The sequence below is a fragment of the Urocampus carinirostris genome, chromosome 10 (genome assembly GCF_059441175.1).
Source record: "Urocampus carinirostris isolate Australia breed hairy pipefish chromosome 10, RoL_Ucar_1.0, whole genome shotgun sequence".
NCBI lineage: Eukaryota > Metazoa > Chordata > Actinopteri > Syngnathiformes > Syngnathidae > Urocampus > Urocampus carinirostris.
In genome coordinates, this window is record NC_142358.1 from 932,310 (window position 1) to 950,767 (window position 18,458).

The 18,458-nt window shown below is 41.0% G+C and overlaps 1 protein-coding gene across 4 annotated transcripts in view; it reads right to left on the bottom strand.

The window, feature by feature from the left end:
- myo18ab (myosin XVIIIA b) overlaps positions 1–18,458 on the bottom strand; it is a 297,356-nt gene that overhangs the window by 270,355 nt on the left and 8,543 nt on the right. For 3 of the 4 annotated variants that reach the window (XM_088345491.1, XM_088345488.1, XM_088345487.1), the window contains exon 3: positions 16,478–17,562. In XM_088345491.1, coding sequence (XP_088201617.1) covers positions 16,478–17,476 — 999 coding nt within the window. In that variant the 5' untranslated portion in view covers positions 17,477–17,562. The remainder of the gene's footprint in view (positions 1–16,477; positions 17,563–18,458) is intronic. The other variant, XM_088345490.1, reaches the window with a different exon arrangement.

Here is an 18,458-nt window from a genome sequence, read left to right on the forward strand (position 1 = left end):
CGACACGACTAGAGCGTTGCACACCTTTCCTGCTCCAACAAGCCACCAAACAAGCAACAAAGTGAGAGGACTTGGAGTCAAGATCACGACGCAACAACATTCGAATACATGGCATTCCGAAGGGTGCCGAGAGGAAAGACACAATCGGCTTCATAACAAACTTCGTTAAGTCGAACATTCCGACAACGGGACATATGGATTTGCGCATTGAGAGGGCACACTGCTCACTGGTGAACAAGTCTCAAGGTACAGCACCACCACGGGCAATTATCGTATGTTTCACTGACTACAGAGTGAAATAATCTGTGATGAAAGAAGCATGGAAACAGAGGACAACGTACAAAGGCAAGACCGTTTACTTCAACCAAGACTACACCACGGAAATTCAAAAAAAGAGGAAACAAAGGGACATCATCAAAAAGCTAAAGGAGAAAAACGTAAAGGCACAATCCCCATATCCCGCCCAGCTGAAGATGTTTTTGAACTCAGGAATAAAAACATTTTATACACTGAAGGAGGCAGCACCATTGCTAAAAGAAATGGGGATTGAAGTGGAAGAAGACAACACGGAGACATTTCAAAAGATGTTGTCAAAGAACATTTGGACGACAGTGACCGGAACGAGAGGAAGGCGAAGGAACACCCACATCACAGAAGGTGACTTACAAGCTCTCATGGAGCAAAACAAAGCTAAATTCTGATTTGGGGTGAAGGAGTAAGGACCATTTCTACCCTTTCTATTAAGTATTCAATAAGTTAGAAGTAGGTAAATTTATTATCTTTAAATTTAAACAATATTTTGTTTTTTTGTATATAGAGCTACACTAAAATATTTAGTTAGTTATAATTATGGACAAATGTAAAAAAGGGTAGCCACAACTCTCCGATTACTCTTGGAAGACATGTGTTTTTGTTTTTTGGATGTGTTTTTTTCCTTTTTGGTGGGGTATTATGTGTGCTTGTTAGTATGTTTGCTAGTTAGTTGGTTTGTTTTGTCAATGGAGGGTTTAGTAGTTAATGTATTGTTTTTGATGCTTCAAAAATCAGTGGGACTCAATATAAAACATGAGCAATCTAAATATTGTTTCATATAATGTACATGGGCTAAACCACCCCATCAAGAGAAAGAAGATATTGAATCAACTCATGATATTGCAAAGCTCAGTAGCCTTATTACAAGAGACACATTTGACAGAGATTGAACATAAGAAGCTAAGAAGAGAATGGGTTAACCAGGTGTTTTCCGCTTTTTATGGTAAAAGAAGGGGAGTAGCAATTTTACTTGGAAAAGGGGTGGCGTTCAAAGTCGAAAAAGAAGTGAAGGACAATCTGGGGCGATGTACTGTATAATGATTATATTGTCAATGGCCGGTAGGGAAATATCAATAATGAATGTTTATGCACCAATTGAGGAAAAGGGGACATTTTTTCAAGTATTAGCAAAAGTAATAACCAATTGTGCGAAGGGAATGTTACATATAGGAGGTGATTTTAACACTGTAAAAAATGGGAAAGTGGACAAGTATCCATCAGTACATGGAACAAATACAAAGAGGTCGAGGATGTTGAATAACATAACTAAAGAATCGGGATTGATAGATCCATGGAGAGAGAAGAATCCCCAAACTAAAGACTATACTTTCTATTCAAACCCTCATGGCGGCTATTCAAGTCATTTTTATTTGTATAGCCCTTAATCACAAATAGTCTCAAAGGGCTTCACAAGTTATTACATATAAGAAGTTTAGGTTATTCGTATGCTATAGAGTAGAAGTGAGTTTTAAGCTTAGATTTAAACATTTCCACTGAGGTTGCAGATCTGATCTCAGGGGGAAGAGCATTCCACAACACCGGTGCCAGGATGGAGAATGCTCTCGAACCAGCGGAACACTTCTTGGCTCTTGGGATCACCAGGAGAACGAAGGCTTCGGGCCGGGACATAGGGGGAAATCAGATCTGAAAGATATGAGGGGGAAAGTCCATGTATGATTTTGTATAGTAATAGGAGAACCTTAAAATCGCATCTTAGGCTAACAGGGAGCCAATGCAGGTTAGCCAAAATTGGGGTGATGTGATCGTACTTTTTTGTCCTAGTTAAAAGCCTCGCTGCAGCATTTTGTACCAGCTGAAGACTCTTGAGTCTGGTCATCGGAAGACCGGAAAGTAGTGCATTTCAGTAATCGAGATGGGAGGTAACAAACGCGTGAATTATGATTTCCGCATCCGACTGAGAAAGTATAGGACGAATTTTAGCAATGTTACGGAGATGGAAGAAAGCGGTTCTAGTAATTTTCTTCACATGTGTTTGAAAGGACAGATCGGGGTCAAAAATTACACCTACATTTTTAAGTGAGTCGCTCTGTGTGATGTGGCAATTGTCGATGTTCACAGCAGTTTTAGAGAATAAGTCACGGGACTTAGATGGACCAATAACTAACATTTCAGTCTTTTCAGAGTTAAGACGCAGGAAATTGAGTTGACAAAAAAAAAAAAGTGACAAAATGAGTATTCAAGAATTGATTTCTTTTACATTTCAAGACAACATATGCATATACAGTAGTGGAGTGTGGTATAAAGAATATTACTATAAGTGACCATGCTCTAATTACTTTAAAATTAAGTTTAGACAATGAACCAAATTTTAGGTATTGGAGGATGATCGTATCTCTCCTCTCAGATAAAAACGTAGTACAGGAAATAAAACAGTGTATAATGGAATATTTTCAAATCAATGACAACGGTGAGGTTTCTCATCAATATTATGGGAGGGAGGGAAAGCTGTAATAAGGGGGAAAATAATTGAAATATCTTCCCGACTGAAACGAACCCGATTAAAGAATCAAAAGGAATTGGAGGATAAGAATAAGGAACTAGAATAACAACATAAAAAACACCAAATGAATCCAGATTACAGGTATTAAAAACAACCAGAGGCAAATTAGATGAACTTTTGACAAATAAGGCAGAAGGGGCTTTGAGTTTTATGAACCAGAGATATTATGAAATGGGCAATAGAGCCCGTCGATTCCTAGCCTTCCAACTTATAAAGGCCCAAACAGATAGAATTATATCACAAATAATACATCCAATCTCTAAACAATGTTTAGTAAAACCCAAAGGTATTGCAGAGGCGTTTGCAGATTATTACAAAGATTTGTACAATGACTTGGATAACTGCACGGCACAAAACATTTTGGGAAAACTACATTTACCAACACTAACAGGGGGGGATACATTAGAAATTATTCGACCAATTACAAAACAGGAAATACAATATACAATAAAAAACAAAAATAAATAAATCACCAGGAATGGATGGATTCCCGGGGGTGTTCTACAAAAGCTTTAAGGAAGAATTAACACCAGTACTGCAAAAAGTATTTAACTAAGCGCTAACAAAAGGAGATCTCCTCCAAATCATGATCAGAAGGCATCATAACAGTCATGCATAAAGAAGGAAAAGACACAATATTGTGTGAAAGCTATAGACCAGTTAATTTACTATGTAACGCAAAAAGAATGCAGAAATTCATCGCGGAATTAATTAGAAATGATCAAACAGGGTTTATTCCGGGAAGACAGGGTGCAAAGAATATTAAGAGGATACTAAACATAATTTGGAGCACAAAATCTGAAGCCTAACCCTCGATGTTACCGAGCTTGGATGCCCAAAAAGCTTTCGATAGGGTGAAATGGAGCTTTTAACATCAAACACTTATAGCTTTTGGCTTCCCTCAAAAATTTGTAGAATGGGTGAAAATCTATAAAAATCCTAAATCTCGTTTTAGAGTAAATGGTCAATGCTCAGATTTCTTTGATAGCAAAAGAGGAGTCCGGCAAGGGGACTGTTTGAGTCCACTCTTGTTTGCAATAAGCACAGAACCACTCGCGGAATCAATAAGACAAAATGAGCAAATAAGGGGGATATTAGATGAAGGAGGAGCAGAACATAAAATATCATTGTTTGCAGATGACCTGTAGGTAATGCTGAAAGAGACCTCGTTATCAATACCACCACTGTTGGAGAACCTTAAAATATATGGAGAAGTAGCTGGATATTTAAATAATGAGAGCAAATCAGTAGCAATGATGAGGATATCAGGAAAATGTCCAACAGATGTGATTGAAAGATTTGATTTCAAATGGACAAATAAAGCGTTTAAATATTTGGGGGTGACTATTACACCCCATTCCACACAGCAGTTTGATGCAAATTACGTAATGTTGATAAAAGAAATAAGGAAAGATTTGGAAAGATGGGAAATTTTGCCCTTAAATCTTATCGGAAGGGTAGAAACAATTAGAATGAACATATTACGAAGACTATTATTTCTGTTTCAATCTCTTCCTATTCTGATCCACATTTAAAATGTTAAATACATTGATAACAAAATTCCTGTGGCAAAATAAGAAACCTAGAAAAAAATACAAAACCCTGTTAGCTTCTAAAGAAAAAGGGGGTCTAGACAAACCCAATATTAAATATTAGAATAGAATAGAATTTACTTTTATTGTCATTCTTTGTAACAATGCACACAGAACGAAATGTCGATACACCTGACCCGTAGCGAGCTGATGCAGCCGCAGCCAAACAGGGCGCAGCCATTTTAGTCATTGGGTGACCAAACCCCCCAATTCCAACCCTTAATGCTGAGCGCCAAGCAGGGAGGCAATGAGTACCAATGTTGTAAGTCTTAGGTATGACTCGGCCGAGGCTTGAACCAGTGACCTCCCAGTCTCAGAGGGGGTGCCCTACCATCTAGGGCAGCTCAAATTAAAGCATTTATTTTGTGGATTACTACAGACAAAGATGCAATATGGGCGGACATGGAGCAGCAATCTTGTCCCAATGTGCCTGTGGAATCGTTACCATACATCTCAGTCATGATGTGGAAAAAGTTAAAAATCCAGAATGAATGGATTAAGGGAACTATTAAAACTTGGTCAACAATACAACAAAAATTAAAAATATCATGATCTGTGAATAGGGCTACAAAAATAGCGAAAAACACAGACTTTAAACCTGGGGTTATGGAGGTAGGATTTGAAAAATGGGCCCAAAAAGGATTGATGTTGATTACCCATGTATTCGAAGGACAGGCAATGAAATCATTTGAACAACTCCAACAAGAATTTGACCTACCTAGAAATGATTTTTACAAATATTTCCAACTTAGGCATTACCTCCAGAAACATGATGAATGGGGGAAAATATGTAAGGAGCCAACTAAAGTTGAGGAATTATTAATATCATATTCAAAAGGACAATCAATAAAGGGGGTTATCTCAAAATTATATAAAGCTCTGAGAATGGATCTTAGTAATGATGACATGGTGGTTAAGGAAAAATGGGAACATGAAGCTAATGTAGTGATAAAAGACAACGAATAGGAAAAAACTTTGAAAGAGGGACACAAAATAACCAGCAGCCCGACATGGAGAGAGTTTGAATGGAAAGTAAAAATGCGATTCTTCTATACACCCTTCTATCACTTCAAAATCTAAAAATACCTTAAATGTATGTTGGCTTTACTGTGGGGGGGTCAGCGACTTTATGCACATTTTCTGGAATTGCCCTGTAATATTAAATTTTTGGAGAAGTATTCAGACAGAAATCAAATTAATTATTGATTGGGAGTTGCGGTTGGGCTCAATGGCCTAGGAATTTTGCCAGAAGAATTATTGTCTGGTCAACACAAATATATACTACAGGTTATGCTTCTGGTAGCAAAGAAAATGATCACAGTGTCCTGGCTGAAACCACAACCCCCTGACATAAAACAATGGAGGGACAAATTAAAGCAAATGTACATTATGGAAAAAAAGTCACTGCAAGACTTCAACTGAAACTTGATCAATTCGAGAAAAGATGGAAGCTCATCACACAATTTTTACTTGGTGTCTGAACACCACTTTTTTTTTATTTTATTTATTGTATAATTATTTTTTTTTCTGTTGTTTCTTCTGTTATTTATGGATGTGTCAAGTGTATATATTTTGTGTTTGTGTTGATGTATGATGGTGGAATCAAACCTCTGTCAAAATGTGTGTGAGAAATAAAAAGTTATTTAAAAAAAAGGACTCTCTCAGCCTGGCCACCACCTGTTTGACCTGCTGCCCTGCGGCAGACGCTACAGGTCACACAAAAAAACAAACAGACTGTGAGAGTTTCTTCCCCAGAGCCATCACCACCCAAAATACACAGAACAAAAACAAACGCTCCACAGTCTTTTAGAAGGAATACCAATGCAAACACACTACCATACATATATTATATTGTATTCATGCATATGCTTACTTTGAACAATGTTGCCTATTTGCACTACTGAATATTGCACTACCATGATCCCTGTAGGTAAACACACAATGTAAATATTTTCTGATTTTTACATGCCCACATTTTCTTGTGTAATTATTTTGTGTTCATATATACAGTGCATCCGGAAAGTATTTACAGCGCTTCACTTTTTCCACATTTTGTTATGTTACAGCCTCATTCCAAATTGTATTAATTTAATCTCTTTTCTCAAAATTCTACACAAAATACTCCATTATGACAATGTGAAAACGTTTTGTTTTTTTTTACTTTTTTTGAATTTATTAAAAATAGAAAACTAAAAAAATCACATTTACATAAGTAAGGTTGGATGGGAGACGTTTGTGCACAGCCATTTTCAGATCTCTCCAGAGATGTTCGATCGGATTCAAGTCTGGACTCTGGCTGGGCCACTTCAGGACATTCACGGAGTGGTTCTGAAGCCAATCTTTTGAGATCTTGGCTGTGTGCTTTGGGTCGTTGTCCTGCTGAAAAATGAACCTTCGTCCCAGCCTGAGGTCAAGAGCGCTCTGGAGCAGGTTTTCATCCAGGATATCTCTATATATTGCTGCATTCATTTTTTCTTCTATCCTGACTAGTCTGCCAGTTCCGGCTGCTGAAAAACATCCCCACAGCATGATGCTGCCACCACCATGCTTCACTGTAGGGATGGTATTGGCCTGGTGATGAGCGGTGCCTGGTTTCCTCCAAACATGGCGTCTGGCATTCGCACCAAAGAGTTCAATCTTTGTCTCATCAGACCAGAGAATTTTGTTTCTCATGGTCCGAGAGTCATTCAGGTGCTTTTTGGCAAATTCCAGACGGGCTTCCATGTTCCTTTTACTAAGGAGTGGCTTTCGTCTGCTGAGAACCATAAACCCCAGGAAGGCAGCTGGCCCAGATGGAGTACCAGGGAGGGTACTCAGGGACTGTGCTGAACAGCAGGCTGGGGTCTTCACCACCCTCTTTAACCACTCCCTGTGACAGACTACCATCCCACCCTGCTTCAAAACCTCCACCATCATTCCCATTCCAAAGAAGTCAGCAGTGGAAAGCGTCAACAATTACAGGCCTGTTACACTTACGCCTGTGGTCATGAAGTGCTGTGAGAGGTTGGTGTCCCAGCACATCAAGGACTACCTACCACCCACACTGGACCCCCATCAGTTTGCTTACAGGGCAAACCGCTCCACTGATGACACCATAAACACCACACTTCACACCGCGCTGAGCCACCTGGAGCACCGGGGGAGCTATGTCAGGATGCTTCTCCTGGACTTCAGCTCAGCCTTCATTACCATTATCCCGGAGATCTTGGTGGAGAAACGTTCTCACCTAGGACTCTCTTCCTCCATCTGCCACTGGGTAATGGACATCCTTTCAAACTGCCCACAGTCCGTGAAACTCTGCAACCACGTCCCTCCCACCGTAACACTGAGCATTGGCTCCCCCCAAGGATGTGTACTGAGTCCCCTGCTTTTCACCCTCCACACCTCCGACTGCTCACTGACCCACCTCACAAACACAATTGTTAAGTACGCCAACGATACTACCTTGGTCGGCCTCATCTCTGAGGGACACGAGGCGACGTACAGGCATGAGGTGGAGTCACTGACAATGTGGTGTTCGAAAAACCACCTCATACTGAACACCACAAAAACAAAAGAACTCATTCTGGACTACAGGAGGAAACGCAGGAACCCAGCACCACTCATTATAAAAGGAGACTGTGTAGAGTCCACTCCATCAAATTCCCGGGTGTGCTCATCTCTGATGACCTCTCCTGGTCTGCAAACACCAGAACGGTGGTAGGGAAGGCCCAGCAGAGACTCCATTTCCTGAGAGTGCTCAGGAAAAAAATCATCTGAAACAGCAGCTGCTGGTGTCCACAGTGGAGAGCATTCTAACATACTGCATTACGGTGTGGCATGCTGGGTGCACGGCAGCAGACAGGAAAACCATTCAGAGGGTCTTCAACACAGCCCAGAGAATCCTTGGTTGCTCTCTACCCAGTCTGGAGGACATTGCCTGCTCTTGCTACCTAAGCAGAGCAAAAAACATCATCAAGGACTTTTCTCACCACCTCTTTGACCTGCTGCCTTCCGGCAGACGCTACAGGTCACACAAAACAAAAACAAACAGACTCAGAGACAGTTTCTTCCCCATAGCCATTACCACCCTTAACACACACCGCACAAAATACTGAAACTCAAACACACTACCTCATACAGATGTAAAATTGTATTCATGCCTATGCTCACTTTGCACAATGTTGACTATTTTGCCCAACGTTGACTATTTTTGCACTAACGCATATTGCACTAATACGATCCCAAAACTGTATGTAACATCCTACATGCCCACATTTCTTGTGTAAATACCTTTATCTTCTTTGTTCCTTTATATTGTGTAAATTATAACCTTATCTTCTTGTTCATTTATCTTCATTACTTTCTTTTATCCTCACTGTTAAATGTGAACCTGGAGTGCCACGTCCAAATTCGTTGTTACAATATGTTTAACCATTTTGTAACAATGACAATAAAGGTATATTCTATTCTATTCTATTTTACTTTGCAGCAACAGACTCAAGGACAAGTGTCAGGGACTCAAAAAGATCACAACCTTCAGGGGGCAACAAAATGTTGAAGGTTGGGCTGATGCTTCAGTAGGAGAGGATTTAAATCACTTCTATGCCCGTCATGAAGATGGCAGGCAGCTAGAATCCGCAACACACACTGGCAATTCAACAACATGAAGTGAGATGTGTTCTAAGAATTGTGAACCCCAGCAAGGCAATTGGCCCGTGTGGAGTACCAGGGAGGGTGCTGAGGGAGCTGGCTGGGGCATTTGACACCATCTAACTAATACTCAACACCACGTCAGTAACCACGACTTCTGCAAGGTAATGATTAAAATACAAGAGTCACAACTGTAGCAGTTTTCCACGAGTTTTAGCTCCAGGTAATGGCTCTGGGGTTGGTGACTAGCCATGTTCGGCAGTGGTGGCTTGAGAGTTGTTGGCCTAGCTGTTAGCTTTCCTTTCTTGCGCCACCTCAGTCAATTTCCGGACGCGGCAAGTATCCAGCCGGCACCCGCTGGTAAACAGCTTTTCTTTGTGCTTTTCTGACTATGCTAAGAGTCCAATTTAATAATGAATTTCTTTTACAATATAGCCATTAAAGCTACGACCTGTGGCGTTTGTTTTGGTGGCCATTTGTGCAAGGGTTGTTTTAATTACTGGCAGCCTTAACCAGCCTATCAAAGTCGTGTACACACGTTGTGCAAACTTTGCCTCGTCCTTATTGGTTGGTACTATTAAAACCTTCTGATTGTCCGGCGCTGTTCAACTACGAAATGTGACAACTCTTGTTGGCCAAACACTCCATCACTCAAATAACAAACTGGAACTATGAATCCTTGAAAAATATATTTTTGCGGTTACACAATCGCACTACGTCACATCGCAATAACGATTCGATTTTGGTTAATCGTGCAGCCCTACCGGATACTATAGAGGGCGAATCAGGACCGATCAATGGAAAAAACAGGAATCAGGACGACCAAAGGCATGCAAAGGCGGCCAGGATACCCAGGAGCTACTAACAAAAACACAGCCAAGGAATAACAATGAGCACTGCAGGCTAGCCAGCTAGCAGACTGCTAACGGGGCAAACCTAGACCAAACAAAACTGGAAGCCTGTGGGAACCCTCCCACTAACGGGGAGTTATCTCGACAATATTACATTAATTGCAAGACACGCGGGAAAACTCCATGAAGAAAAATCAACAATTACGCACATTTAAGGAGGCAGAGGCAAAAAAGCAACGCTTGCTGTACACAACGGCAAATTTTGAAGATCGAAGCACGCAACAAGGACTACAAAATCAGAAGTCCCCCAGCGACACGGTAAGTAAAGTTACAATTACTCCAAGCAAAAATGAGCACTATAATTTTGTTGATTACTACAATCATCGTCTGTTTCAATAGGATCCGCACTTGTTTTGGTCCATGTTGTCATCTGGTGATGTCACAGCTCTAAGGGCTAAAAGGTCAAAGAAGAGAATTAATTTCTCGATATTCGTGGCGTGTGGAATATTTTGGAACATATCTGCATGAAGTATAGTGATGGTATAGAGTACTAGCCAGCTGAGGTTTGGTTTGCAAGGGTGGCCGGACGACCCAGTGGCACCAAAGGGTGACTGGCCCCCGACCTGGCCACAGGGTGGGACTGAGGCAGCCGTGAGCAAAACTGCGCGGGGTCAGGTACAGGAACGGACAGATGCAGGTGCCGCCTTTGAGAGGAAACGGGAGCAAGTACAGCTACCCCCGGTGACCACGCGGTGCAACCAAAACTCCGCAGCCAATGAGCCTGCTGCACGAGCACTTCGGGGCGACCCCTAAAGCCCGCACGCACTTCTGGTGCTCTTAAGACTCCGGGCAAGGTGGCTGGTAACTGTGTTGGGAGCTAACCGGAACCGTCTGGGGTGGTGGAGCGGCACGTTACCGCGACATATTCGGGACATCAGACACCAGAGATAAAGTCGGAGAGAATGAAAACGATTTTTACAACTATGTTACATACTTTTGTTAGTTTCCTTATTATACAATTATTAGCTCTATCACACATTCAGAGCATTACATTAAGAGTTGTAAACAAAATTAAAGACCTTTTCAATGCCTTATTTGCAGTTATCAAATGTGAGACTTTGTAAAGTTTTTAAGACCTTGGGGAAACCATCATCCATTAAATCATCATTGAATTGGCTAGAAAATTTACTGCAATCTCTAACAAACAAAACAATTACTACACGTTTCATTTGTTCCAGTTCTTAGCAAAATATACATTCTCCCGGTACTATAGAAACCAACTTTGAACATACAAACGGAAAGATAAAACTTGTCTGCTGCTAAGAAATGAAGCTTCCAGAATGAAGCCATACATGCAAACCAAGTCAACCAAAAACAGGAAAAAGGCATTTAATCTTTTTTGCTGAACCCATCACCATACGTACTAATACATTACCTGCAAGCGAAGTAATTCCACAAATCCAGTTTTAAGGGGTCAAACTCAAAATAAGTTAAACTTTGAGAGCTGAAAGCAAGAGAACAAAGAAAACAAGCAGGAAAGGGGAGCGCGAGAAAGCGCCGATAGGCCGGCTATTTCTGACCCCGGACAGACAGAAGATGTGGGGACAGCTGTTGTAATACGAAGGTAATGGGTAGTAAAAATAGAAGCCTCCTCACTTCAGTCAGTACTGGTCTGTCATGGGCAATCCAACACAAACACAGAACCTGATACAGAATCATCGGGCCAACAAGTGAACGCAAAAACATGTTGATTTTTTTTTTTGCTTCCAGCTTCCCAGAGTAAAAAGGCCACCAATTGTCTTTCTTCTGTCACAGATGGAATGGAAAAGATTGCCTTTCTGAAACAAGGCCAAAAATCAGTCTACATCAAAGGTCTCCAACTCAATTTACTCTGTGGCCGCTGGAACAAGGGTCAAAGTGAGGTTCGGCCGCATCGGGTTTTCAAAGGCAAACACTCACTAAAAGTTATGTCAATTGCATCCAATTTCGTTTAAGCTTCAGTTAAACAGCATCGACTTATCTCAATTCTACAACCAGGCAGCCCCCTCCGCATTTGGGTAAAATTATTTGCGATCGTTTTGCAAAAAAAAATGGTTAATTGAATCAGATAATTTGTTTTAACTTTGAGTCTAATGTGTACAGTGCGTTGGTCTAACGAGGAAGTAGCTAGCCAATCATATTGCAGGGAGGACAAACATAGATCCCAAGCATTAGTGCAGTGTCTTCTCCAGATCTTAATACTAATAATTGGTATCGGCCCTGTGAAGAACCCACATCGGTCGATCAATAATTTGAACATCACATAGTAAAAGTTTTCAATTTTACTTCTCTATTACCTTGGAAATTTTAAATTTGTAAAAAATAAATCTGGCAAACATCTGCTATATCCCAAAAGCATTTTTTTTTTTAAAGACCTTAGCCTGAGACACTGTTTTGCCTTCCTTAAGGCATGGTCACACAGCCTTTCACGGGCGTATCGAGGCTGAATCACGGCCAGAAATTTCTGCCCGTGAAGCAGACGCTGTTGGACGCTTTGAGATCGCGATACAGACGAGATACAGCAGTGCCTTGTCTGCGCTTCCGACAGGCCGGCTTGTCACGGTGTTGTGCGTATCGCGCCTGAAAGTACCCGCACCGCGGGTTAGGGGCTCGCTCGCGAATAATAAGGATAAGCGGTGCAGATAATGAGATGAGATTTTTTTTTTCTTTTTGAAGGGGCGTCGCTACTTCGCAGATTCACTTTTTGCGGGTGGTTTTGCTCCCCATTAAACGGGTCTACAAAAATAATAATTTTTAAAAAAGGTGCGCCGCTACTTTGGTTTTGGTCCCCATTAACCGCGATAACCGAGGTCTTACTGTGCTTGACATTTCAGTGAAGGTGATCACAAACGGGGGTAGAGAAAAAAAGTGGTTATCGTGAATATGAAAGATATTTGCAAGTTAATATATTCACGACAGCCCTTTTAACAACAAAAGAGAGGGGTGTTCCAAGGGATTGCTGAACAGATTAAAGCATGGTTTCTGCGGTAACTACTTTCAATTTAAAGAAAAAGTAAACATACATAAATGAAGAGAGACTACCACGACATTTAAGATCACAAGGGCTCAATGGCAAAACAGCAAAAGAATTGAAAGTGGTTCAAATTAATGGATGACGTTTACAGTTGCAGACCTGCTTGCCAATGCCACTAAATTTGGATCGAATCTACCCTCACTTATCCACCGCATCGATATGTCAAGTATATTTGTATAGCCCTAATATCGAAGGGCTGCACAGACCGTCACAGACTACAGACTCTTAATACACCATCAAGTCAAGTCACAATTAACCTTATATCCGTTAATCAAAAAGAGTCTGAGAAGGGGGTGGACATGAGGTAATCCCCTTCTATAATGACAGTAAGACTCAATATCAATAATACAAATGTTTCGACACCTCGGATTAGTATCCAGGGTTCCTACAGCTTAAGTTATATTTAAGACGTTTTAAGACTTATTAATGCCTTTTTAGGTCAAAATTTAGACCAGGTTCAACAAAAAACACAATTTAAACCAACAAAACAAACACAAATATTTCTTACACATTAAACATCGCGCCTCGTACACATTTCCTAACACAGCTTTTGGCCACGGCCAGAAACATTCACTTCTCATGAAATGTATGCTTTCCGGACATGGTCCAAATTAAACGTCTCCAACCAAAGTTGCTATGTGTATTGTGGGTAGGCCTAAAACATGCGTCTGCTCTGGAAGGCCCAACTGAAATCACATCAACGTTTTGATAGTTCCATTATTGCGGTTACGTGAAATTAAAAAACAATACAATTAATACATTTTAATGACAATTAAGGCCTTATTTTTAGAATAATAAATTCAATGCCTTTTAAGACTTTTCAAGGATCTGCAGGAACCCTGAGTATGTGTATAGCGAAGATTAGAGAACTGCTTAATGGTGAGTGAGTTTGTTTTCAACTTTGTGTTTTAACGTGATTGTTTTACAATGTCAAATCAAGTCCTGGTGCTTTTTTGGAGTATGAAATCGTTGTCAGTATACAAGCTTTGCCTTAACGTGCAGCCCAGGCTCTACTGTCATTATTGTCCACATAACACTCTGCAACGTAGGCTTACGGCTATGATGTCAGTAGATAGATAGATAGATATATACTTTATTCATCCCCGTAGGGAAATTCACACTTCCAGCAGTCTACCCCGTTGTTTATTAACAGATTAACATGATGCCCGAGGGTGCTTGTAGCGGAGTGGATGACGTCACGCCAGTCCAAAAGTTCGACATTCCTGCGGCAGATGGAAATCTTTTCTTTGTGAGAATCCAGGGATACACCACCTCGTGTTAGCAAGTCCGCCTCCTCTCCGATTCCCCCCGGCTTTCATGTCTCTGTTTAGCGACGTTGAAGCCGGATTTCTCCAGGTGGCTCCGGGTGGCTACACGTTAGCGTCCGGAATGCTAAACGTGAGCCACGTTTCCGCAAAACACAGCAACTGCGCTCCCTGTGCGCTTCGATGTTTTCAAAAAGCACTCGATGATCCTATTTGGTCGTGAGTTCGCATTTACCATGATTACGGATGGTACCGTAGACTTATAACGCCGCTAGCCGCTTCGCTAGCTTCGGCTTTTCTTCCACCATGGGCCCCTTCATCACGCCGGCACGAGAATTCCTCAGGGCAAGGAGTTGAAATACACGCATTTCTTGTGCGTTGAAACCCATGTCCATAGGATAGAAGTAATCCATAGTGTAGTTGTCAAAACGGGAAGAAAAAACACCGAAGATAGGAGCAGACAATAAAACAACAGGGCAGCTGCTGGAAAAGGCAGCCGCTCGTGGCAGCGCCGCTTTGATATATAGTAGGGGTTGATGGGGAGCTCTGACCGTGTGGGCAGTGACTGCGGCAAAGTACGTTTTGGAATTCAGCTCGGTTGAATTGAGTTCAGTTGAGGTGAGTCAGGTGGAAAATATGCCGTCTGTGGAACCAAGGCTTTATTTCAAGGTTCGTACACCTTTTTCATGGCCAAATTCAAGCAATTTCAAGGCCAAAATCTTCCAGTAAGCTTAAAGGAAGAAATTCAGCGCGGATCAAAAGAACATTTTTGGAAGTGAACTTTGATGATAAAGACGTTATCTTTCTGATATTACATACTTTGTGTTATTTTAAACTGTTCCTATGATCTTTTTGCGTCAATTGCTGCTATGAACTGATAGAAAATAAATTTTATTCCACATAGTCTGTTGGTGTGTTTGCAAGGTTTATTGTCGCTTAACAAGGGAAGTGCAATAATTAATAAGAGGAGCATTTGGCTGAAGTTGACAGGTATGCAATAAACTTCTGTAAACCAGAGCCGCAATCAAAAAAGCAGCGGTATTAATTTTTGATCCAGTCATTTACCAAATGACCGATATGAGTACAGAAACTGCCCGACTTACTAACGAGATAGATTACAGACGATGGTTCGTAAGTAGAATTTGTTCATAAATTGCTTAAGTGCTATATTTTGTATGTTTGAGGTTGATATAAGTATGTTTAAGGCTTGTATAAGTAACCTGTATTGTTTTTCACTGAAAAGTAAACATTTCATCAAATATTATGCTCTAAAAAATAATTAAAGTTAAGTGTAACTTACTTTTGGAAGATGTGCTTCGAGAGGTCCTTCTCCGTGGTAAAAAGTGGCCAAAAAAAAGCGTCTGGGTCATTTTCTCAACAGCATCAAACTTTCTTATTCCACTCCCATTTCTAAAGAAACGGCCCGCATCTCCTTTACACCTAACACCAACCATATTGAAAATGAAATGAAATGATCTGCATTTATATAGCGCTTTTCAAGTCAATGACTTCCCAAAGCGCTTTACATTGTGCTTCACATTTCCCAATAGCGGCCGTGATGTGTGCAGCCATGTAAGGCGCTAACCTGCTTATTGGGGGTAATTGGGGGTTCAATGTCTTACCCAAGGACACTTCGACATGTAACACGGACAAGCCGGGATTCGAACTGGGATCCCTTAATCCTAAAACGATCGCTCTACCTCCTGAGCTACTGCCGCCCCATATTGAATGGATGAACGAGATATTAAACAATAAAAACGTAAAAGTTCTGAGAAAGCTGGAGATTCAGTACACGTAGCACTGTATGTTTACATACGAACTAGAAAGAGGAAGCAGATTTTTTTTTTACTTCCGGGTGGATTCTGGGTGACCTCTCACAGCGCCACAAGCCGGTAGCAGCGGAAAGAAGCACTACAGTAATGTCCTGTACTCGGAAAAAGGTGCACACAATACAAAATCTAACTTACAACAATGTCCGGATATTTTTCGACATCCTGAAAAAAATGTTTATATCTACTGTTTATCGTAAGTCGAATGGCCCTAATAAGGGAGCCTCTGTATGCAAAAACAGAATTGAGTAAATTCTGCAGCTCAGATAGCAGACAATGTGCGAAATTGAAATTACTTTGCTATCCATTAAAACAGCATAAAAAAGCCAAGCACATAGACTGATATTTTAAAGGTGAAAAGGACACCACATGAATAAATAATGATTTAGTGATGCAGCTCACATGTCTGACCTCCATTCGTTGATTGTCTGTGTTCCTCAGCCAACAGCGGCTTAGCTCACTCAGCTCCAGTATTGGCTGGACTTTCAGCCGCACAGTGTCCCCCGACTGGCGGATCATCTCAACTATTTCATCCCGGCTCTTGATTTCGACATTGTGTCCGTTTATTTCCACAAGTCTGTCTCCTGGAACCAGACCAAGTGCAAGATCCTTTGTTCCAGCACCAGGTTCAGCAAAATGAACCACTCGTCTGAAGACGCCTCCATCTGGGCTGCGGTCCAGCATGGTGGTGCGACGCAGAGAAAAACCAAAGTCGCCCGTGTTACGACGTTTGAGTTCTAACTCGCGTGTCTCAGGTGGCGTCGGGGAAACAACTGCTGGTAACTCTAGTTGAGCAGGAAAGGTCTTAACCACCAGTTCTGGGATGAAGAAATGTCTCAAAGTTGGTTTTGAGGAATGTTGATTGAGGCTATGTTTGCGCAACATGTTAAATACTTTGCTCTCCACCTGTGGAGAGTTAGAGTTTTTACCAGTAGGTGTGGAGCATTCTGAAGAGCATTCTTCTTTACTTCTCTGGGAAAAGGAAAACCGCTTCATCATCTGTGAGGAGTTTTGCTTAGCCAATGAGCCAAAGTGGGCAACACGATCTCGCACAGAGTGACGATGATCCTGTCCTCCACCCTCGCCCTTTAGGTCATCAGTGGAGCTTGCAGCACTTAGCTGATCATCCAGAACCAAACTGCTTGTGTTTGTCAAGCCATCTGATTCAATGTCGGTCAAAGTAAGCTCCGAGCCGCTTGCCACTTTGATTGGAATCGGATTGGAAATCTCTACTTTGTTCTTCGACTCACGCTTTGCCTCTCTTTTTAAATTAAAGAAACCACGCCGCATGCTCATCTCTTCCAAGCTTCGAAGCTCTGCTGCAGACATCCTCTCTTTTTTATCTTTCTTTTCCTTCCTTCCTGAATCCCTCTCCTTATCCTTTTTCATCAGATTGAACATGATAATGAAATATGGGTCAATTTGGCTCCGCCTTCTTTTTCATAAACTTCCCAATGAGATCATTGATGACAGCTGGGTCAGGTCACCTGAAGAAAAACAGAAATAAACGTTTCATAAATGCATATAGTGTAGCGAATTTTGGGGTCTAGTCACATTTATTTGTATAGGCCTTAATCACAAAAAGTATCAAAGGGCTGTGCAGACCATAATAACAACATCCCCTAATCTAAAACAGTCATGAGGGCAATAAAAAACTTAAAAACCTCAGCATGAGAAAAATGAAGAAACCTTGAGAACGGGCTGCACATGAGGTAATCCCCCTTTCCAAGATGACCAGGCTGCAATTGTTGTTGCAAAAGCCAAACACTTATTGAATAAATAATTGAATATATAATATGAAGAGAACAGTTTTAAATTTCTATTAAGCTGTCCCGCCTTTTGGAGCAAGACATTAGTTTTTTTTGAATTGTTTTATCAGTAAGTCTTCAGCTGGTACAAAATGCTGCAGCGAGTCTTTTAACAAAAAAGTCCGATCACATCACGCCGATTTTGGCTAACCTGCATTGGCTCCCTGTTAGCCTAAGATGTGATTTCAAGGTTCTCTTAGTATTATACAAAATCATACATGGACTTGCTCCCTCATATCTTTCAGATCTGATTTCCCCCCTATGATCCGGTCCGAAGCCTTCGTTCTGAGAGCGCCGGTCTTCTGGAATTGTGTGTAAGTTTAATACTAAATTAAAAAAGGGAATTTATGAAATAAAAAACCCTTACTAATTAAGAGTAATAAGATAAAGAAATAAAGCTGAAGATGATAATCTAGTAAAATAAAGAAAACCAAAAACAACAGTTGTTTGGACAAGTTATTTATGACCTTCCTAACAAAGCTATGCGAGTTACATTTAACAGGACCAGGGAAAAAAAAACAAAACTATTTTTGCACTTGGGCTGCATAAGTGCAACTCCCTGGCTTGGCATGACT